The sequence below is a fragment of the Parambassis ranga genome, chromosome 7 (genome assembly GCF_900634625.1).
Source record: "Parambassis ranga chromosome 7, fParRan2.1, whole genome shotgun sequence".
NCBI lineage: Eukaryota > Metazoa > Chordata > Actinopteri > Ambassidae > Parambassis > Parambassis ranga.
The window spans coordinates 2,416,689-2,439,179 of NC_041028.1; the positions used below are offsets into that span (position 1 = coordinate 2,416,689).

Below are 22,491 nucleotides of genomic sequence, written 5' to 3' on the forward strand. Positions count from 1 at the left end.
GTTTAGATGACATTTTACTGTTGAATACCAAAGTAAGAACAAGGATATAATGTGTCTGATTCAAAAAATCAGTCGTATATCGGAATGTTTTACTTTCGGACAGATTTCTGTTCCGAGGAGTGACGCTTTTATTCTGAAAAACAACACCCGGAAGTACTGCCGCAGTTCCGGTCGCCGCAGCAGCGCGGACCCGGGTCGCTTCTTCTCGGTTTGTTGTTAACCTTCCAGAAGAAGATGGGAGAAGCAGACGTGACGCTGAACCAGGCCGACGAGAAGCCTCTGGACTCGGCGCTGGTTCCCGGGGAGGACTCGGTGGTCTGGAGCCATGAGGTGGAGGTGTGTCTGTTTCACGCCATGATCGGACACAAACCCGTCGGTAAGAGGATGCTAGCTTAGCGTTAGCACCTTAGCTTCCGTGGCTAACGGCTGTTCAGCGATAGAACCCTCCGCTCTCAGTGAAACGTGATTATCAACGCACAAAGCTGCAAATAATGTGTATTGTTTTCACTCCGCGGGTTTAAATCCAGGCTGTTTAATGACCTCAGTGTGTGAAAACACGTCCCAGGAATCCTGCTGTTATAAAAACAGAACACAAACCTGTGTGTGTGTGTGTGTGTGTGTGTCCGTCTGCAGGCGTGAACCGTCACTTCCACATGATCTGCATCAGAGACAAGTTCAGTCAGAACATCGGCCGGCAGGTGTCCTCCTCCGTCATCTGGGACCACCTGGGGACCATGTATGACATGCAGGCGCTGGTAGGCGCGCGCACACACTCTCACACATACACACAGACACACACATACACAACACGTACACAGAGACAGACTCACACATACACACACAGACAAACACACACTCACACACACATATACAGACACATACACACACAGACGCACACATACAGACAGACACACACACTGAGCTGACTCTGTCCGTCTCATCTGAGTCTGATTGTGTGTCTCTGTGTGTGTCTGTGTCTGTGTGTGTCACAGCACGAGTCGGAGATCCTGCCTTTTCCCAACACAGAGAAGAGCTTCTGCCTGCCTGATGACATCATCCAGGAGGTGAAGGAAGGTGAGGGTGGTCTGCGTGTCTGTGCTTATGTTCCTGTTGTTTCCTGTTGTTTCCTGCAGTTCAGTGTTTACTGTGTGTGTTTGTAGGGAAGCTGGGCTCAGAGGAGGAGACCAAGGAGGAGTTCAGGATGGAGCGAGAGCCTCCAGCGACACATGAAGAAGGTATCCAGTGATCTCACTGTGTGTGGGGAATTAAGCTTGATTGGGAAGTTTCTGTGCTGTGACTGCTTCCTGTGTCTGTCCTCAGGCAGCAACTCTTCTGTGAAGATGTCGGAGCGAACGAGCAGCAGTCGGGACAAAGAGAGGGAGCGAGACAAGGAGAAGGGGAGCAGTGAAGGAGCAGCAGCAGCAGCAGGAGGAGGAGGAGGAGGAGGAGCCTCGGGGAAGGAGGTGGAGAAGAGGAAGAGGAGTCGAGCGTCAGAGAAGCTCCTGTCGCCCTCTAACCCTGCCAGTCCGGGCGGAGCTAAGAGGAGGCGCACCTGAAAACTGGACAGGAAGGAGCACGTGTGGAGGAGAGAGGAGCCAGTGAAGGAGCAGCCTGAACACAAACTGAGGCTTCTCTGATTGGCCGCGTTGTCATCAGGAGGTGATGCGTCTGGCGTGACCAGATCTTTCTTGTCATCTTTAGTTTCCTGTTTCTTTAGATAAAGGTCTCGGCTCCCTGAGTCCTGCCTGTCAGGCTCTGCTGAGTCTCCGTCCGCTCTGACATCAGGTCGCCTTTTCTCTCCTGCGAGGAGACAAGCTACATGTTCGTCTCCTGCAGCTCCCAGGGTGCATTTAGAACCATCCAATCACAGAGCGTACCTTTCTGTGTCAGGCCCTGATGACTCTGTAAACACCTTGCAGCCTAAATCAGTTAGATGACAGCGTGGGTGTTGTAGTTTTTTAGCCCCCCCTCTAAAATAATTAACACCGGTGAACATGAAAGAGTTAATCCTCTCTGCTGTGCCGATCAGTCAGGAGGTCAGTTCTGTCTGAGAAGCCAGACGTTAATTTCCAGGTCCTTCAGGTTTTTGTTGTTCATCGCGGTCTGGAGGGTTTTTAGGAGGCCAGAGGTTCTCGGCTCCGTTTAGGTCCCAGCAGCCGACAGAAGCTGCTTCTCTGTGTTTTAGTTGGATCCATCTGATGTTTGTAGGTTTGTGAGACGACAGAAGTTCAGACGTCGTTTTGTTTTTTTAATCAATCTTTGAAATTTGTTTCATTCGCGGTTCCTCAGCAGGCGCCAACACGCTGATGAAGTGAAAATGGAATTCTCCTTTTTTAAATGATGTCATAATTTATTGATGGTGAACGAGGCCGTTTGTGTCATTAAAGATGAACTCACACCTGTGATGTTTGCTCTGTGTTGTTGTTGTTGTTGTTGTTGTTGACTGTTTTCTTACAGCCACACATGTATTTTCTCTGACTCAGCCACAGACACGTGTCATTAAAACATAATCAGGAAGAAGTTAGAACAACAGTTTCCTGGTGACCGGAAAATCATTTTTTAAAATTTTTTTTTGTTGGTATGCAAATGTGATTGTGTCACAATTTGTTTTTATCTTAATTTTCAAGGTAAATGTCAGAATAAAAAAAAACTTTTTTTTAATAATCAGGAAGGTCAGAAGCTTCTTTAAAGGTAACAGAAGGTGACGTCATATTTCTTTCTGAACTACATGCGCTCTGTTGGAGCGTTGTGTTGCAGAAGCTGCAGTGTGCTGATGTGTCCGCAGGGGGGCGGTGTGGTCCTTCGGCGCTGAACGCAGCATCACTGTGGAGCCCTGACCTGAACACACACACACACACACACACACACACACACTCGGAGCTCTGCGGGAGTTTCATCCGCTCCACTGTTATCTCTCGCTTTCATTTTTGCACATTTCACACTCACGTGGCTCGTTCCGTGGGCCTGTGTCCACGTGAACAGGGGTGACGTCACGGTGCGATATGGCCGTGTCCTCCTAAATGACACGTTATATAATCCACAGACAAACCCGCAGACTGCTGCACGGTGTCAGGAACGTGTGCGCCTCCCTGACATGTTTCTACTTCCGGTTAGCCTTGGCTTAGCCGAGCCTCATCGCCCTTTAGCTAACTGAACCTTCGCGACAGGTGGTTAGCAGCGAGCTAAGAGTTTCACACATACAATGGAATAATATTGAAGCCGCGATCTTCTCTGCATAAACACAGACATAATGTGTGTGTAACGGGAAGATAATTTACATTAAAGTATGGCGAAACAGGCGCAACACCGCCATCTACCGATGAGGCGGGGGCGCTGGAACCGCACAGAGGAGGTGTTATGGTAAGACATGCTCTGGGAGGATTATTGATTTCCCTGATTGATCCATGTGATGTTGAATGTTGAATGTTTTGCTGTGTGAGCTGTTCGTTGTGTTTATGTTGTGTTTGTTTAACATTTGCTGTGATTGTAGCGCATAAAGCGTTGTTTTGAGGCTTTGTTAGTAGAGCTAGCTTAGCTTAAATGTTACCTGTTCAGGTACAGGTTTGTCCACAGACGGATGCTAACACAGGCCTCTGCTGTGTTACAGAAATAAAACTTCACACTCCACCTGACGTGGAGCTGCACTCACCAGATGTTTGTGACCCGTCACATATGAACATGTAAGTATAGCTCCCGCTATTAGCTAGCTGAGGCTAACATTAGTTAGCTTGTGGACTACAGTCAAAGATGAACTGCTCATTAAAGATCGCGTTTACAGTAAAATGTTAAATTGTGTCATTCTACAACATTTACGGCCTGGAGGAGGGGTCAAAGGTCAGACATCCTGAGAGCAGGGAAGGTCTGGTGTTTGAGCTGCTTCTCCATCCCATTGGGCTGTGTTAACCCTTTCTTTTTAACCCGACCTGTGTTAAGTCAACCCAAACTAATAACCAGCAGCTGATTATAAAAACAGACCTTTCGGAGTGTGGAGACAGCAGCCGGTCGGAGGACGGGATGTTCTGGAGGTCAGCAGACACTCCGATAAAAACTTTGTGTTTGTGATGACAGCAGCAGTGATGGAGGACGTCCGTCAACCAGTTCAACAACAGCAACTTGAGACGGACTCTGTGTGGAAGCAGCGGGAGGAACACAGAGCTTCAGCTTCAAGGTAAGAACACCTGTGTGTTAGCTTTAGCTGTTAGCTTTAGCAGCAGGTACTTAGCAGCAGTTTAAGATGCTGTTAACGTCGTGACGTTGTTAGTGACGCTGTGGTGTGTGTGTGTGTTCTCTGCCCCACACTGTTGCCATGAACGTTTATTTTCACTGCAGATTAGGACGTTGTAATATGAAGGTCTGAGGGAGCTGCTGCAGCCTCTGGTGGTCACTGGGAGAACTGCAGAGTTTGGTACTTGAGTGTTGCCTTTTGTTTGGGTGGGTACACAGCATTAGGGCCCTGTGGATAGAAAGTCCTGCACCTTCTGGTGGACTACATGGGAACTTAAATACTAACGCTACGCCATGATACGCCATGATACGCCATGATACGTCATGATACGCCATGATACGTCATGATACGCCATGATACGTCATGATACGCCATGATACGCCATGATACATAATGATACGTCATGATACGCCATGATACGCCATGATACGTCATGATACGCCATGATACGTCATGATACGCCATGATACGTCATGATACGCCATGATACATAATGATACGTCATGATACGCCATGATACGTCATGATACGCCATGATATGTCATGATACATATTGATACGTCATGATACGCCATGATACGACATGATACGCCATGATACGCCATGATACGTCATGATACGCCATGATACGTCATGATACGCCATGATACATCATGATACGCCATGATACGCCATGATATGTCATGATACGCCATGATACATAATGATACGTCATGATACGCCATGATACGTCATGATACGCCATGATACGTCATGATACGCCATGATATGTCATGATACGTCATGATACGTCATGATACGCCATGATACATAATGATACGTCATGATACGCCATGATACGTCATGATACGCCATGATACGTCATGATACGCCATGATACATAATGATACGTCATGATACGCCATGATACGTCATGATACGCCATGATACGTCATGATACGCCATGATACATAATGATACGCCATGATACGCCATGATACGCCATGATACGCCATGATACGTCATGATACGTCATGATACGCCATGATACGTCATGATACATAATGATACGTCATGATACGCCATGATACGTCATGATACGCCATGATACGTCATGATACGCCATGATACGTCATGATACGCCATGATACATAATGATACGTCATGATACGCCATGATACGTCATGATACGTCATGATACGCCATGATATGTCATGATACATAATGATACGTCATGATACGCCATGATACATAATGATACGTCATGATACGCCATGATACGTCATGATACGTCATGATACGCCATGATACATAATGATACGTCATGATACGCCATGATACGTCATGATACGTCATGATACACCATGATATGTCATGATACATATTGATACGTCATGATACGCCATGATACATATTGATACGCCATGATACGACATGATACGCCATGATACGCCATGATACGCCATGATACCTCATGATACATAATGATACGTCATGATACGCCATGATACGCCATGATACATAATGATATGTCATGATACGCCATGTGTCACGTCTACTCAGGAAACATTTCATGAGAAAGTTCATCATGAAGGTCGTGGCAGGACCTAATAACCAAATAATGCAAAAGCAGAAGAAATGCTGAGATACATAACATGGTTCTCCTCCAGGATGATGTGACACCAGGAGCTGAGGGCAGGTCAGAAGGTCAAACCTGTTGTTAGTGACACAGAGGGAGCAACAAAAACACTTTATTTAGAAAGACAGTAGTCCTACCGGGAGCTGAGTGATGGGTGAAAGGTCAAAGCTGGACATTTAAACAGATGTTTAAGGTTCACAAAGTCACAGATATGTTCCTAATCATTAATTAGTTAGTAATAATGAATGACTTTTTTTGTTAATTGATTATCACAGTATTCTGTTCAGTGTGATGGTGGGGGTGTAACTGCCAGTGGTTGTCCACAAGGTGGCACTAATGAGTTTTCACACACAGATTAGGTGTAATTAGTTTTTATGTATTTACACAGCTGGTTGTTTTTATTACATTCTGTATATTATTGTTATTGTTTATAGATATTGGTTTTATATTTTGGTTTATGTGTAAAGAAGCCTGTAAGCCACTTCCTGGTTGTTTCTATGGAAACCAACATCTCTGTGACAGTTATAATATCAGTTGTTTAACGTTGCTGACAAGATGCCGGAAGCCTTCTCTCTCCTCTCTTCCTTGTTCATTGCTGAAGACCAGGCTGATCCCCCGCATCCACAGTGAGGTCATGTCTGAGGGGTTGCCGTTAGTGTGTTGCTAGTGTGTTGCTGTTGTTTTGTCGCTGTTAGTGTGTTGCTGTTGTTTTGTCGCTGTTGTTTTGTTGCTGTTAGTCTAAAATAACGATAGTTGAGTGGTTCTTGCATAATATGGATGTGATCAGTAGCTGAGCTCCTCTGCCTCCAGCCTGCCGCTGTATAACACAGCTGTAGCAGCACAGACCGCACCAGCAGCGATATGTTGATGTTACTTGTGCAGCATTTGGGTCTTATCTCTGTTGTCGGTAATCTTATTGTGCATTTTAAAAGTCGAATGAAAATCCAACATCAAACATTTACCAGGAAGAAGAGAAAAATGACGCCCTGACATCAGGTCCTATGTTTTTATTGTTTATGAGGAGGAGAATCTGATATTGTGTGAGGCTTGTAACTGTACTCATGCAGATCCTGGGCTGAAATGATCCGTGTAACTGAGCTCGTCCAGAAGAGTGTCGGTCAACGTGACTGAGAGGAGTGAGAGAGTGAGAGAGTGTGAGAACGAACGACAGAGCTGCTGCATGAATATTCATCAGAGAGTTCCCAGCAGTGTGTGTGTGTGTGTGTTGGCTTACCATGTTTATTCATAAATCATCTCATGTTTATTCATAGTGGTTTATGTAAACAAGTAAGTAGGCGTACACACACACACACACACACACACACACACACACACACACACACACAGGTCCTGCTGGTCAACTGTTAAACACACATCTGTGAGTGAGGCCCTAGAGAAAAACCACTTGTATTTCCAGACCCAGATCCCCAGGCCAGAAGAAAGAAACACAGGAACTAGTCTAGAAAGAGGTGCATTCTGGGAGCTGCCCTTTGAGTCAGTCAGGAGTTAGGGCAGTAACATCCTCCATGATTCACCTCCTTCTCCTCCTCCTGCCTCCCTCCTCCTTCTCCTCCTCCTCCTCCTCCTTCTCCCGCCTCCCTTCTTCTTCTCCTCCTCTCCTCCTCCTCTTCCTCCTTCTCCTCCTCATCCTCTTCCTCCTTCTCCCACCGCCCTTCTTCTTTTCCTTCTCCCCCTCCTCCTCGTTCTCCTCCTCTTTCTCCCACCTCCCTCCTCCTCCTCCCGCCTCGCTCCTCCTCCTCCTGCCTCCCTCCTCCTCCCCCCTCCCATCTTCTTCTCCTCCTCCTCCTCCTCCTCCACCTCCTCCTTCTCCCACCTCCCTTCTTCTTCTCCCCCTCCTCCTCCTCCTCCTCCTCTTACCTCCCTCCCTCCTCTTCCTCCTGCCTCCCCCCTCCTCCTCCTCCTCCTCCTCCTCGTCCTGCCTTCCTCTCCCTCTTCCTCTTCCTCCTCCTCCCCCTCCTCCTCCTCCTCCTCCTCCTCCTTCCTCCTCCTCCTTCTCCCATCTCCCTTCTTCTTCTTCTTCCTCTTCTCCTCCTCCTCTTTCTCCTCCCCCTGCCTCCTGCCTTCCTCCTCCTCCTCCTCCATCTTTACTCCTGCAGAATATCGAAACCTGCTCTGATCTTTGAAGTGGACTCACCTTTCACAGCCGATCAGAGCGATGTGGCGGTGAGACGGGGCAGCAGCTGAAACTGAGGAAAATTAGAAGTCAGATGAAACGAGGAGCAAGAACCTGAGATCAGACCATAAATTATTCTGCTCGTCCTCAGACATTAACATATCTGCTCAGGACTTCACATTCCTGTCAGGAGCACGTCCACTAATGTGTTGGATGATGAGAGACTGCACGACCTTTGACCCAGTGTGTGTGTTTTGTGAGTTCTCTGCTTGAAGCCATGTTAGTGTTGTTAGCGCAGAGCAGCAGGACTACACAGAGCTGATCAGCTGTGGATCAGGATCCCTGGAGCTGATTCCGACCCGCTGAGGGCTCTTTGGATCAGAGTCCTCTCTGTGAGGAGTTTGGACTTGAGAAGCGGGCTTTCAGCTCGCAGTGACATCACAGTTGGCCTCAGAGTGTAAGCTGACATGAGAGGTGATGTCATGAATGCTTCCTGTCGCAGACATGATGGGATTTCACCTTCAAGTGTTGTGTTGGTGGAGAGCTGAGATTTAGACGTTCTTCTGTCAAAAAAAACAAGCCCCCGCTCAGACACACACACACACACACAGCTCTCACACACACACACACAGCTCACACAAAGCGCTCATTAGCCATGTATGGTGTATGCGTGCCAGAAGTCATTTGTTTGTCTTTAAGCAGCTAAACTCTCTTTTATCCAGCTGATAATAGAAAGATTAGCATCTCAAAACCACAAAAGAGCTTTTTAATCAAACCTCAGGCTCACACACACACACACACACACACACACACACAGGATCTCAGGCCTCCTGTTGTGTAGCGTGTGATGATTACAAAGACGATCTTTCGTGTGTGTGTGTGTGAGCAGTGGCTAGTAGTTAATGAGTCAAGCGGCTGATGGTGTGTATACATGCTGTGTGTGTGTGTGTGTGTGTTAGCATGGATGCTAATGAGCTCAAATCAGCTTTTCAGGCTGAGGTCTCAATCTGCTTCAACTTTTGACACGATCATTACTGAAGTTATCATTAAAGATGCTCCTCTGATCACAGCCGTGCCGGCGGCCGTGTGCACGTGCACGGATACGCCTCAGTGAACTGCCGTTAGGTCTAAGAGGAAGAACAGTCATGAGTCAGATGTGGCCTCCTTGTGCTGAGGATTTTTGGGGAAAGTCTGACATGATACGTCACATTTCAGGCCTGGACCTGGTCACACGATGATGCATTCAAGGACTGGTTCTTCCTGTTGTAGTGTCTGGCTCTGTGGTTGGTTTTGTGCTGGAGGTAGGGCCGGGCCTCTCTAAGCTAACGGTTGTATGTCTTGTTGGAGCCTCCTCTGTTGTTGTGTTGAGGATCGCTCTGATTGGCCTGTTCCTGATAAATGCTACCATCTGCTGGTTCACTGCAGCTTTTTGACCCCAACACAGAGACTGACACAGGCCACGAAAACTCCCACAATTCCACCGAGCTCCTGATGAACCAGGTGTGGTTCTAAGCAGTCAGCATCCTTTGAAGAAGTGATGTCAGGTCTGTTTGTGTTTCTGCAGCTCAGGGAAGACGTACGTGATAAATGTGTGTGTCTGTGAGACTCTACACACACACACACCAGGGTTTCCCGCAGTGCTTTGTAGGCGCCTTGACAACAAATGCCCCCCCCCCCCCTGAAAAAGGTGGGGGAGGGGGCCTCTGTGTTTTTGTCTTTTTAGCTGGTGGACAAACTCACAAGTCTTTGTATAATCCTGAACCACATCAATGGCTGCTGGTGTCAAGCAAACACACAGGCTGGTGTGTGTGTGTGTGTGTGTGTGAAAGAGAGAGAGAGAGAGAGAGAGAGAGAGAGAGAGAGAGAGAGAGAGGGAGAGAGAGAGAGAGAGAGAGAGAGGGGTCACTCTCATGATTTGTGTGGTTGTTTTTCTGACAGATTGTGTTGCATCACTATTTAGATCCAGAACCTGTCAGTGTGTGTGTGTGTGTGTGTGTGTGTGTGTGTGTGTGTGTGTAGTCTGGAGGTCCAGACCTTTTCACACGGTAAACAAATCATTTATTATTCAAAAGCAGCGCCACTCACCTTCCTCCCTCTCCTCCTCTTCCTCCTCCTCCTCCTCCTCCTCCTCCTCCTCCTCCTCCTCTTCCTCCCTCTCCTCTTCCTCCTCCTCCCTCTCCTCCTACTCCTCCTCCTCTTCCTTCCTCTCCTCCTCCTCCTCTTTCTCTTTCTCCTCCTCCTCCTTCTACTCTTCCTCCCTCTCCTCCTCCTCCTCCTCTTCCTCCCTCTCCTCCTCTGCCCCCCCTCCTCCTCCTCCTCCTCCTCTTCCTCCCTCTCCTCCTCCTCTTCCTCCCTCTCCTCCTACTCCTCCTCCTCCCCCCTCCTCCTCCTCCTCCTCCTCTTCCTCCCTCTCCTCCTACTCTTCCTCCTCCCCCCTCCTCCTCCTCCTCCTCCTCTTCCTCCCTCTCCTCCTCCTCCTCTTCCTCCCTCTCCTCTTCCTCCTCCTCCCTCTCCTCCTCCTCCCTCTCCTCCTCTTCCTCCTCCTCTTCCTGCCTCTCCTCCTCCTCCTCTTTCTCCTCCTCCTCCTCCTCCTTCTACTCTTCCTCCCTCTCCTCCTCCTCCTCATCCTCCCTCTCCTCCTCTTCCTCCTCTTCTTCCTGCCTCTCCTCCTCCTCCTCCTCCTCTTCCTCCCTCTCCTCCTCTGCCCCCTCCTCCTCCTCCTCCTCCTCCTCTTCCTCCCTCTCCTCCTCTGCCCCCTCCTCCTCCTCCTCCTCCTCCTCCTCTTCCTCCCTCTCCTCCTCTGCCCCCTCCTCCTCCTCCTCCTCCTCCTCCTCTTCCTCCCTCTCCTCCTCTGCCCCCTCCTCCTCCTCCTCCTCCTCCTCCTCCTCCTCCTCCTCCTCCTCCTTAGCGTTTTATCAGCTCTGTAGTTGAAGTGCTTCAGAAACATGTGCCGGCCTTATCGATCACCTGAAAGGTCAGAGGAGTGTGTGTGAGACTCTTCCGTGTCTTTGTTCTCCTCTGAAGTGTTTCCTTCCTCAGTTAATTGGATTTGCCGGGCTCTGATTGGTTCGTGCTGTAAATGAGCATGCAGATCAAACATCTTTCGCTTCGTGTGATCCTCCTTCACATCCAGCAGAAAACACGTCGGAGGAAGGTTTGCTCCGCAGCACTTTTATTTTGAAGGGCGGAGGTTCAGTGCATGAACAAAAGCTTGTGTCATCTTACTGAGGACAGCGCTCCTGTACAGGTGTTTCACAAAGGAGAGAAAAAGGTGTGCACACTGACAAATGAATCAGGTTACTAAAAGAAGAGACTCATATCACTGATAGAAAATATGTAGTTCTTTCTTTTGTTCACATAAATGCCTTCATGTGATGACGATGGACACGGCTGTAGAAGTCTCAGGCAGGTTTTGTCCCCCTGACAGTGCTCACTGTCCTGCCAGCAGTTAGAGGTTAGGCATTAAAAACAGGGTGAGGAGTCAGGTCAACCTCATTAAAACACATAGAGCAGATTGAAGCAGGGCGTCTGGACTTGTAGAGTTTTCTTGAAGACGTTTCGCTGCTCATCCAAGCAGCTTCATCAGTTCTAACTGTTGGTGGGAAACATGGTTTATATGTGGTTGCAGACCTCAGTGGGTGGGTCTGGGTAAAACTTACAAAACAATAGCACTAAATGTTTACATAGTTACCTGTGATGGTCTGGCTGACTGGGCCAGGTGTGCCTGACCACTACGTATGATGACCTGGATGACTGAGAATCTTCATCAACATCTCATTAAAACACACAAATTCATAACATTAAACACACTTTACAATGATAACCACCGTGGTGAGACCCCAGCCCCATTGACACACTAAAGGACAAGCAAATGGACAAAGTCAATCCAGGTAGAGTAGGATTGAATCCAGATAGCCTTTAAGTTGGATACATTCAGACCTATTTTCAAATCACACACGTGTCCGCGCTCAATCCAGCTTGTTTGTTGTCCTCCAAACCACTAGGTGGCGCCTCATAATATACAGAGTCCTTCTTTAGTTTTTTCGGTTCAAACAGCAGTTTATTCCTTTGTAGCCCTGTAGAAAATAAACTCGGGGCAAAGCTGTCGTAGTTCGACGGTTGTTTACATACAGCTTTTTTATGCGGCCCTGACACTGTCCCCGTGAACCGGAAGTATCACGTCGCTAGCCGGATTCACTAGCTGCATTTGACCTGAGCCAGATGTAAGCCGATCCAGCTAGATCCACCTCTGAGAAGTGGATTGAAATAAATCCTGATATATCTGGATTCACGTTGTTCCGGATGCGGCCCGAATCCCGCTCTAGCTGATTGATTTTCCCAGTGTGAACAGGGTCATGGAGATGTGACCAGGATCAGCTGCTAATTTGTAAAATAAACAATTTAATGTCTAAATGTATGATTTAATGTCAAAAATATCCAGGATAGAAGTTTTCTTGTAGTCTTACAGCAGTCATCTCACAAAGTATCTGTGATTATTCTTGGACTCTCACCATCCTGTACAGCTTTTTATTAAGTTTAAATGATAGAATTAAAGAGATTAAAGATCGTTCCTGTTAGAGTCTGTTAGTGCTGCTGCTGGTTTTATTGTATTTTCATGAATCCATGAAGGACACGGTGTCTTTGCTCCCTCAGCTTTTTGCCCAGATAAATCTTTGATGTCCCTGTAGTTCAGTTTGTATCTCTGCATGACACACACACACAGACGCACAGACACGCACACCATCAATAAGTTAAAATTTGTAAAAAAGAAGTGATGCTTCTCCTCTCTCCTCCCTTGTCTCACCCTGTTTTTCTCACCCCTTCCTCCCCCCCTCCTCCCCCCTATTTGGTCCAATTAGTCTTATTAGCAGCTGCTGAAAGAGCCGATAATCCTCTTAAAACTAAACTTGGACACATAAAGGCAGTGAGGGGCGCGATGGCAGCCTGCGGGGGACTGAACCTCGCTCTCGCACTCTGTCTCGCTCCCCATTGAGTCATCAGCGGGTCTTTGTGTTGTCATGGTGACCCCGTCTGTCATTCCACCAATCACAGCTTTGTTTCTCGCCCAGTGATTGACGGGATGTGATGGTAACTCGTGGCAACGGCTTGTGATGTGGGGGAGGATGTATTTTTGGGGTGGGGGTGTGTGTGTGTGTGGGTGGTATTGTGCGTTTTTTTGTTCTTTTTTGACTTGTGACCAGGATGAGAAAGCGCTAATCGGCCCTCTGCAGACACGTTCAACAGGTTCTCAGGGCCATTCGGCTCGCTCGCACACTTCACCCTGCTCAGTGTGACGGGGTTGTTGGAGGTGAACAGCCTGAACTGCGCAGCTGTGTTTGTGTGAGGGATGCTCTGCTCAGTGATACAGGAGCAAACACAAAGGACTGTAGGTGGGCTGCAACTAACAATTCAATAGTCGACTAGTCATCGAGTACCTTAATGACTAGTCGACTAATAGTCGACTACTTTAGACCACTAATTTGTCGTTGATTCATCCTCCGTGCTGCTGTTTTAATGTATGAACTCGGTTCATGTGTTTTTGTGCCCGAACTGGGGTTGGGCGAAAAATTAATCACGATTAATTGTGACATTTAGCCGATAACGATTAATTTGACGATTAATTGATGACAGTTGCACCGACATGTTTTTGACTCTAAATCGCCGCAGTGTTCTAGCATGATACCGACAAATCATCAGTCAAGTTAACCGCTTCATTCTAACAGGTTAAAGTAGTGATCAGGCACCAACCAGCCATGTTTGAAATATGTATTGATAACAGATGCACAAACTGCTTCAGAATAATAATGAAGCAAACATTTAAAGTAACTTTGTCCTTCACATGTTCTGATCTTCAGGTCACAGAGTGTGCATGTCAACATTAACATTAAACAGGACAAACACGTTCAGAAAAGTCACATCAGTGATTATTAAAGTTAAAAATGTGTCTGTGGAATGAACCTGTGGCTGGAATATGTCCCACACTAGTGCATGTTTTCACTCAGACTGTAGAACAGCCGCAGAAAAAACAAACAAATGTGTGTCTGTGCAAATCAACCTGTTACCTTCTTCCGGTGCTTAGTTTGGTCGTAAGCAGCACAATGACTACACGTATCGCGGATTGTATAGTGAATAGAGTGTAATTCTTTCAATATCTGCTGGAGGAGACTTCGCTGTTGTAATGTTTCCTATCTTGCTGTGGAGTCCGTAAATAAAGATCGGAGTTCATTCCTTTGATCTGAGCAAAAATCCAGTTTCTATGGCAACAACCAACACGCCACGCGTCACCTAATGCATGTCGCGGCACTATATACAGCTGTAGCCGGCGTTGTGTGTTCGTCACGCTTTCTTCGGCTTTCTTCGTGCTCCGGCTTATGGTGACAGACGTTGAATCTCTGTTAGGTGCTCCTCCGCATCATCTAACTGAACACCAGTGCCTTCCGCCATTACTGTTATTGTGGGCTCACATGTGCGCGGGTGATGGTGAGAGGACGTCGCACACAAAAATGCGTCATCATGACGAGGCACTAATCGCCGTAATCGATAAGTGGCAAATATTAATCGTTTTTTCTGACGATTAATTGCACACGATACGATTTTGCACAAGCCTAGCCCGAACACTTTTACCGCTGAATCTACACAGTTCTCGTGGAGTCCACACCACCCTAACAAACGGCTCATCCTGGTTTTAAACCCAGGACCTCTTGCACCCGCTACACCACGACCCAGAGAACCATCCCCCGCTGCAAATGCGCTACACTTGCGTGCCATGCGATGACGTCACTGACGACCTGTCGACTACTAAATTAGCTGGCGGCGAATTTTGCCGTCCACTATCAGTCGACTAGTCATTGCAGCCCTAGACTGTAGTCTCCCAAACATTCTTCTGTCCATGTGTGGACCAAAGCTGTCCTGCCAAATGTTTGTGGACGCTGCAGACAGAGACTCCAGCAGCTCTGCGCCGCTCTGCTCGCTGTGTACAGTGCGCCTACACCTTCGCCTACACCTTCATCCAGCTCCAGCAGGAGGCTTGTTTTTAATAGATTTGTCCCTAACAGGCTGTCTTATTATCCGCATTGATTTTGTCCATCTGCAGCGTTTTAACAGTGTGATGCGTTCAGGGTCGGCCTCATTCCCCGACACCAAAACACAACAGACGGATTTGTACCAATATTGATTTTCTTTCTGAGAGGCTCTCGTGCGTGAAAAACCCTGCTGCGTCTGTGTGTGTGTGTCTGTGTGTGTGTGTGTACAGTAGATTAAGCTGCTACCAGTGTTTCCTGTGTATTAATCTCATGTTCATGCTTCAGGCGGCACGTGCAGGATGTGCATGTCACCGTTGGCCAGTTGGAGGACAGAAGTGTGTTTATTTCTGGATGATCTACAGAACAGGCCGATGCACAACAACATGAAGGTAACTGCACCGATCTCCATGTGTTTAGAGGAGTAATGTGGTCTGATGATGATGATGATAAACCTGCTTGTTGTTGGGTTCGGTTCTGTGCCTGTGTGTTTACCGTGGATCTGAGAAGTGTGTGTGTGTGTGTGTGTGTGTCTTTTTCCTCTTCGTCACAATGCTTGTTTATCCTTTTCCCAAAACTCCATCCTGTCCTCATTCTGTCCGTAGATGACTTGGGAACATCATTCTTCGTCATGTTGAAGGCGCTGCTGCTGCCCTCTCTGTCAGTAAACTTGTGAGCTCATTGAATAGTGTAACTCAGAACAAACACAATGACTCAATGATTGCGTGCGATGCATCGTTTCAGTTTATTTTTCTCTACAAAAATCTCCAGTTGCTCCGATCTCTTAGCTGTCGGCGCCGCCCGTCAATATTCTGCCAGGCCACCACTTAAACAAGCAAAGCTGTGAAATCCTGAATAGTGGCAACACAACCTCCTCTGTCTCAGACATGTCCACCGAACCTGCTGTTTCTGCCGGTGATGTGTGTGTATGTGTGTGGCTTGTTCTGCAGAGGGCTGTATGAGGAGTACTGCACACATGTTTCTTGTGAAGTATGAAAAGTCCCGGCTGAAACTTTGTCATGGACTCCAGCTGGAGCGGGATGCGGCCCGAGTCCCGCTCTGGATGATTTTTTTCTGATTCTGTCTGCTTGCTCGCGGGTTCGGGCTCTGGGTTTCTGTGAAGCACCTAGAGACAATTTTGATTGTAAAAGAAGATTTATACATAACATTGAATTGAATTGAAGTTAAATTGGCACAAACGCCGTGTGTAGGAATCTGTCAAACTACAAAATCTTTGCCCGGAGTTCATTTTCAACATGGCTACAAAGGAATAATAAGTGTGTTTTGGACTGGAAAAAATCCACATGTGCGCTCCCTCTGGGTCACGGGCTGGGCATCCATCCATCCATCCATCTTCAACCGCTTATCCGGGGCCGGGTCGCGGGGGCAGCAGTCTAAGCAGGGACACCCAGACTTCCCTCTCACCAGACACTTCCTCCAGCTCCTCTGGGGGAATCCCGAGGCGTTCCCAGGCCAGCTGAGAGACATAGTCTCTCCACCGCGTCCTGGGTCTTCCCCGGGGCCTCCTCCCAGTGGGGCTGGGCAATTAACCGGAAATATATCGAAACCGACATTTAGACCCTCTAACCGACGTAATTTTATTCACAACGATTCATTTGGTTATTACGTTTCTGTGATGTCCCCTTGCTGTAAAAATCAAATTAAAGTTCTTTGTAGAGCTTGTTACATATACAGAGAACAGAGAAATCTGACAAGAACAATAACAAACGTTTCATACTTCACGAGAAACGTGTGTGTAGTCCTCACACGGCTCACCCACTGCAGCGTGCAGCGCATACAGTATCATGCACACACATACAGGTTCTGACCTTTCGCTGCTGAATGTTTGAAGCGGAGATATTTGGGAAACGAGCAAAACCGAGAACTCCCAAATAGAAGCAACATCTTCCTCCTAACCTGCTGCTTCTGTCGTTCAGCAGCGTAACGTCAAAACCTGTGTGTGTGTGTTACAGCGGGAGGACTGAATGAGGAGGTCTGCACACGTGTTTCTCATGAATTATATAAAGTCCGGGCCGAAACGAATTTTGTTTTTGTTCTTGCCACCTCAGAACCACCAGTAGATTTCTCTGTTCTAGTGGAGTATGCAACAAGTTTAGGTCACGTGACTGGGTCTCCTTCTCCTAGTCTGCGTTCACTCAAAGCGAAGCTGATGTGGAGCATATTTAAGTAATATTTAAGTAATATTTAAGTAATATTTAAGTAATATTTAAGTAATATCGCCCAGCCCTAGTCACGGTGGCTGGTGCACAGAGTTGCGCAGGATGTGCTGCTGATGTTGTCGTCATGTGTGCTGTAGCTGGTTTGTAGTGTAGCATTAGCTTTTAGCTTCTGGTGATTTTTAAAATATTCCAAAAGACAATGGAGGGCTGCTTTTGGACGTTTGTAAATGTGATATTAACCCCTGGTTAAAACCAGGCTGGTAACATGTTGATTTCTGCTGTTAAAATTGCACCTTTTAACACGGAGGTCTATAGAGACTCACTTTAAAGGCCAGCCTCTAGTGGACACCGGGGGAACTGCATAGGTTAAATAAATACGTTGTTCAGTCAGGTGAGGCAGGAAAAGTTTTCAGTGTCCCCTACAGTCCTTCCACACAGCACCAACGTGGACCAGCTGCTGCCTGCTTTGATCAGACAAACCTGAATCTGATAAGAGCCGCTCCTTTCTGCAGCGCATTCATTAACATTCATGAAAACACACACACACACACACACACACACACACACACTCTCTGACATCAAACTTCTCTCCCACTGCAGCCTCGCAGAGATCCACCATCCTCAGGATGGTAATTACCCACAGTCAGTCGGTCTGGCGGTGAGTCATGTTCATTTCTTTCTGCTCACGTGCTGCTGCTGCTGCTGCGCTCTGTGATATCTGATAAAAACACTTTCTGCTCACACATCCATGGTTTCACACCGTCCACATCCTCACCCAGCCTCCTCCTTACAGGCTCCTGTTTTTCATTAATGTGTAAGTTTTTCCTTTAATTCGATCCTGTAAATATTAAAATAGAAAATAAGATATTACAATTAATATGATCTAAAATGTATAAAATACTTTTATAAGTAGTTATACAAGAAAATAGTAGAAAGGGCGTTTGTTCTCTGATGTCGATGTTTATGTAGATATCAGAGAAAAACAAATAACCTCTCAAAGACCTCGTTCACACTGGGAAATCAATCCGGCTAGAGCAGGATTCGGGATATTTTTTTTTCTGAACAACGTGAATCTGGATATATCCAGATTGATTTCAATCCACCTCTCGGAGGTGGATCTAGCCGGATTGGCTTACATCGGGCTCAGGTTTGAACGCAAATGCAGCTAGTGAATCTGGCTAGCGACGTCATACTTCTGGTTCACGGGGACAGTGTCCGGGTCGCGTACAAAAGCCGTGTGTAAACAACCGTCGAACTACAACAGCTTTGCCCCGAGTTTATTTTCCACAGGGCTACAAAGGAATAAACTGCTGTTTGAACCAAAAAAAACTAAAGAAGGACTCTGTATATTATGAGGCGCCACCTAGTGGTTTGGAGGACAACAAACAAGCTGGGTTGAGCACGGACACGTGTGTGATTTGAAAATAGGTCTGAACGTATCCAGCTTAAAGGCTATCTGGATTCAATCCTTCTCTAGCTGGATTTGACTTTGTCCATTTGAACGGGGCCTCCGAGGTGGATCTAGCTGGATCGGTTTACATCTGGCTCAGGTCTGAACACAAATGCAGCTAGCGAATCCCGTTAGCGTTGTCATACTTCTGGTTCACGGGGACAGTGTCCGGGTCGTGTACAAAAGCTGTATGTAAACAACCGTCGAACTACGACAGCTTTGCCCCGAGTTTATTTTCCACAGGGCTACAAGGGAATAAACTGCCGTTTGAACCGAAAAAAGAGCGACACGGGACAAATAAACGCACGACACAAATGCGCACACGTGGTCCTACCGCGGCCTGAACAAACTCTGTATATTACGAGGCGCCACCTAGCGGTTTGGAGGACAACAAACAAGCCGGGTTAAGCTGGATTAAACATGGACACACCTGTGTGATTTGAAGAATAGATTTGAAAAATTTGAAAATAGGTCTGAACGTATCCAGCTTAAAGGCGATCTGGATTCAAGCCTACTCTAGCTGGACTGACTTTCTCCAGAGTGAACAGGGCCGCAAGTGACATGCATAATGACGTGTTTGTGTTTCTCCTGATTCTTCTTCACGTTTAGCTCACAGAGAAGCACACACTGTTCAGCAGAAAGGAGAAAACTACAGAAAACACTGCTTTAGTGTGTGTGTGTCTGTCAGAGGTATTGATTAGAAGCGAGCTCTCTGGCTGCAGTTATTAATATTTGAAGCAGACTTCTAATGGAGCCTTTGAAGCTGAACGGTTTGAAGTGCACAGGCACCGACTGAAAGCTCAGCAACACTTAAAACTCTGACGTCTCCACACAAACTGGAAAAAGATATATAACAAAAACAACACAGCACACAGATGCTGCTGTGTTCTGATCCATGGGATGCTGTGACGTTCCTGCTGCAGGCCTTACAGCAGAGCTAGAGGGCGCTCTACAGACAGCCCTGACGGAAGAAGATGGAGCAAAGATGCTGATTTTAGTTCAGTCAGATTCTAAATATCAGAGCTGAGTGTAAACAGACTGACGTCCTTTGGTCTTTCTGACAGCTGAAGCTGATTTAGCCCATCAAACACTAGCATGCTGCTAACGGCTGCTGATTGGTCCGTTCAGATTAGGACTGAGGAGGTCCTCCCTCCATGGCAGCCGGAGTCCTCACATATATATCTCTATAGGGGCTCTGCTGCTGCTGGCGGATGTGTCCAATCACTCGTGGCGATGTCACTGATGGTTGGTTTCTCCAATCCAGACCACAGTGATTTAAAGTTTGTCAGAACGGTGCTCGTCACCATCACCTGTATGTTTCTGAGGAGTCCTTCAGTGCGTGTGAAGCTCTGATCCTCCTCATGTTGGCGGCGGCAGCGCTGGGACGTTTTAGCACCACGGTCTGTGGGCTGTGGATCTCTGGATGGGCTTCATGTCTTGGAGGGTGAAGATTAGATCATAAAGAGTTAAAAAAAAGACGATGTGACTGTGAGTGAGCAGAGTGCGGCGTATCGCTGGTGATGAGGTCTGTGTCAGGTCCGATTCCATGTCCAGTGTAATCAGAGCATCGGTATGCAGCGTGCAGCGCTCCTTTCTGGACTTTCTGCTGTTTCTGCGTCGCAGCTCTAATTGTTCAACCTTTGATCCTTTCTGCTGCTCTCCTGCATCCACTGGGATATTGATAAGGCTGTTCCCTGAGGGAGCCATTACTGCTGACTGAGCTGTGTGTGTCTGTGTGTGTCTGTGTGTGTGATGCTCCCTCCTGCTGAGCGGGTCCATTTCTGCCTTTTCAGGTTCTGCTTTAGAAGAACAGAGCTCCATGTATTATTGAGTGACTGAGCGCACAGGTAGACAGACGCTGCGTCTCTGTAGAGCGGTTTGTGTTTACAGATGAGGCGCTCATGCTAGTTTGTTCACTTTTAATCAAGTTAACCCACTGATCCTCATTTTTCTTGTCACATGATCAGCCAGCGTGGCCTCTGTTCCTGCGCCTCTATGGAAACAACACGATCGTAACTACGAGGAGTTAATATGTTTAACTCTTTACATTACTACAGCATCTACAAACCGACCTTTGACTCACATCAGCTGCAGGAAGCTGCAGGTCAGACAGAGACGCTCTGAGTGTTGGTCATGTGACTGCTGCTCACATGTGATCCATCATGGCGTCCTGCTGGCTGCTGAGGAGGACGGGACTTTATGTTTTTTACTGAGTCTTGTTGGAGTGGACTCTGAATTTCTGGAGGGTTTTAACTTGGACATGTGGACTAATAAATTGAATAAATTTGAACGGTACATTGACACGATGCGTTCATGGACCATTGGAAAATAGCAGTACTGACTCGCTCTTTGAGGTTCATTCAGTTTGTGTTTAATGTGCCGGCCTCTTAGCATCTGTCCTGTTACCTCTGAGTCATGTGTGTTTAAAGAGCAGCGTAGTATCTTTCTCCTGAAGAGGGCGCTGTAGTTTCTGTTATACACTTCTGACACACTTATAAACACACACACACACAGTTGTAGTGTTGCTGCACTGGCGTGGTGTGCGTGGGCTCTGAGTGAGTCAGCAGATGCTGATTTGTGTTACAGGGAGTGTCACCAACCTGGACTTAACCACCCACCCTTACTGACACACACACACACACACACACACACACTCACACACTCACACACACACACCCTGTTACCTGTGCAGACCTGTTGTAAGATGAATCCAGATGGATCCAACGTTACCACACAGCTGATAATCTGCTGTTTGTAACCCCGTGCAGCACACTCAGTCTGTTTGTGATGCACCTTTGAACTGAAGTGAAATGGACTCTGAGGAAGCTGTGAGTCGCTCGGTGATTCCCGCTCCCCCCGTCTATCTCCCTCCATCTGTGCGCTGCCGTGTCCGCCCCCTCTGAGCGCCATGTGTTGGTCATTATGCTGTTAGTGCCCATGGTCGCTGAACCTTCAGCTCCCCACATCTAATGGCCGCTGACAGGGACGCTGACGTTTCACCCGAGGTCCCTCCACATTGTTTACCAGGAGAACAATGGTCTCTTCTTTCAGTGGAGTTATTTTCCACATTTTGCAAGTCTGAGAGAATAAATAAGAGTCACAGACTGTTGTCAGCATAAAAATGTGAAGCTGGGCCTGGGGACAAGCTGCCGCCCTCATGTCATGTGTTGTTGAAAATAAACGGGAAAGTATGGACAGCCATCCATCGTCTGTGCAAACAGTCATCAGCCGTAGTTCTAGCAGACTGCAGCATCGTGATTTACACCTTTACAGAGCTCGCAGGGCGTCCGTTTACTTTCGGTCACATAGTGTATTTCAGGTTTGTGACAGCGGTCGACTCTGAGAGACAGAACGTGTGAAAGAGTCGAGAGAGGAGGATGTTGTTCCTTCATGCGTGTCTAAACTGGTCCATTAGAGCCAGTCTGATGTTCAGACTGAGTCACACAGTCAACACACACACACACACACAGTCAACACACACACACACACACACACACACACACAGTCAACACACACACACACACACACAGTCAACACACACACAGACCTTCTGATACAAAGGTCAGATATTAGACACTTATTGCACCCAGACGGATCAAACTGCTGATCTGCTGATGGACACGCACACACACGCACACACACACACACACACACACACCAACGTGGACCCTGTCAGCTCCCCTGGCGAGCCAAGATAACTTGTTAAACTTCCTGTTTCAGAGTCAGAAGGTCTCTGGGCTGCTTGTGGTAAAGAGCTGCAGAGTTTTGTCTAATGAGGCGACTGCAGCTGAAGGTCAGTGAGTGTGTGTCTGTGTGTGTGTGTGAGCATGTCTGTGTGTGTGTGAGCGTGTCTGTGTGTGAGCGT

At 47.4% G+C, this 22,491-nt stretch overlaps 1 protein-coding gene and 1 long non-coding RNA gene across 2 annotated transcripts; one reads left to right on the forward strand and one right to left on the reverse strand.

Moving 5' to 3' along the window:
• The first annotated feature begins 164 nt into the window (after window positions 1–164).
• mrgbp (MRG/MORF4L binding protein) lies at window positions 165–2,405 on the forward strand. Its single transcript, XM_028410807.1, has 5 exons — window positions 165–376; window positions 634–755; window positions 993–1,074; window positions 1,161–1,235; window positions 1,321–2,405. Exons 1-5 carry the CDS (start codon window positions 235–237, stop codon window positions 1,554–1,556), a joined length of 657 nt encoding a protein of 218 aa, XP_028266608.1. The 5' UTR covers window positions 165–234; the 3' UTR covers window positions 1,557–2,405.
• A 1,868-nt stretch (window positions 2,406–4,273) lies between these two features.
• On the reverse strand, window positions 4,274–11,552 carry LOC114439071 (uncharacterized). Its single transcript, XR_003671013.1, has 3 exons — window positions 11,480–11,552; window positions 10,576–10,584; window positions 4,274–4,286 (listed from the first exon to the last, which is right to left on the reverse strand). It is a non-coding gene; the product is annotated as an uncharacterized LOC114439071 (long non-coding RNA).
• Window positions 11,553–22,491: the final 10,939 nt, after the last annotated feature.

Coding starts and splice junctions, on each gene's coding strand:
- mrgbp (XM_028410807.1), top strand. CDS start 235: ATGGGAGAAGCAGACGTGACGCTGAACCAGGCCGACGAGAAGCCTCTG. Junction 377..633: donor GATCGGACACAAACCCGTCG/GTAAGAGGATGC, acceptor GTCCGTCTGCAG/GCGTGAACCGTCACTTCCAC. Junction 1,075..1,160: donor CATCCAGGAGGTGAAGGAAG/GTGAGGGTGGTC, acceptor GTGTGTTTGTAG/GGAAGCTGGGCTCAGAGGAG.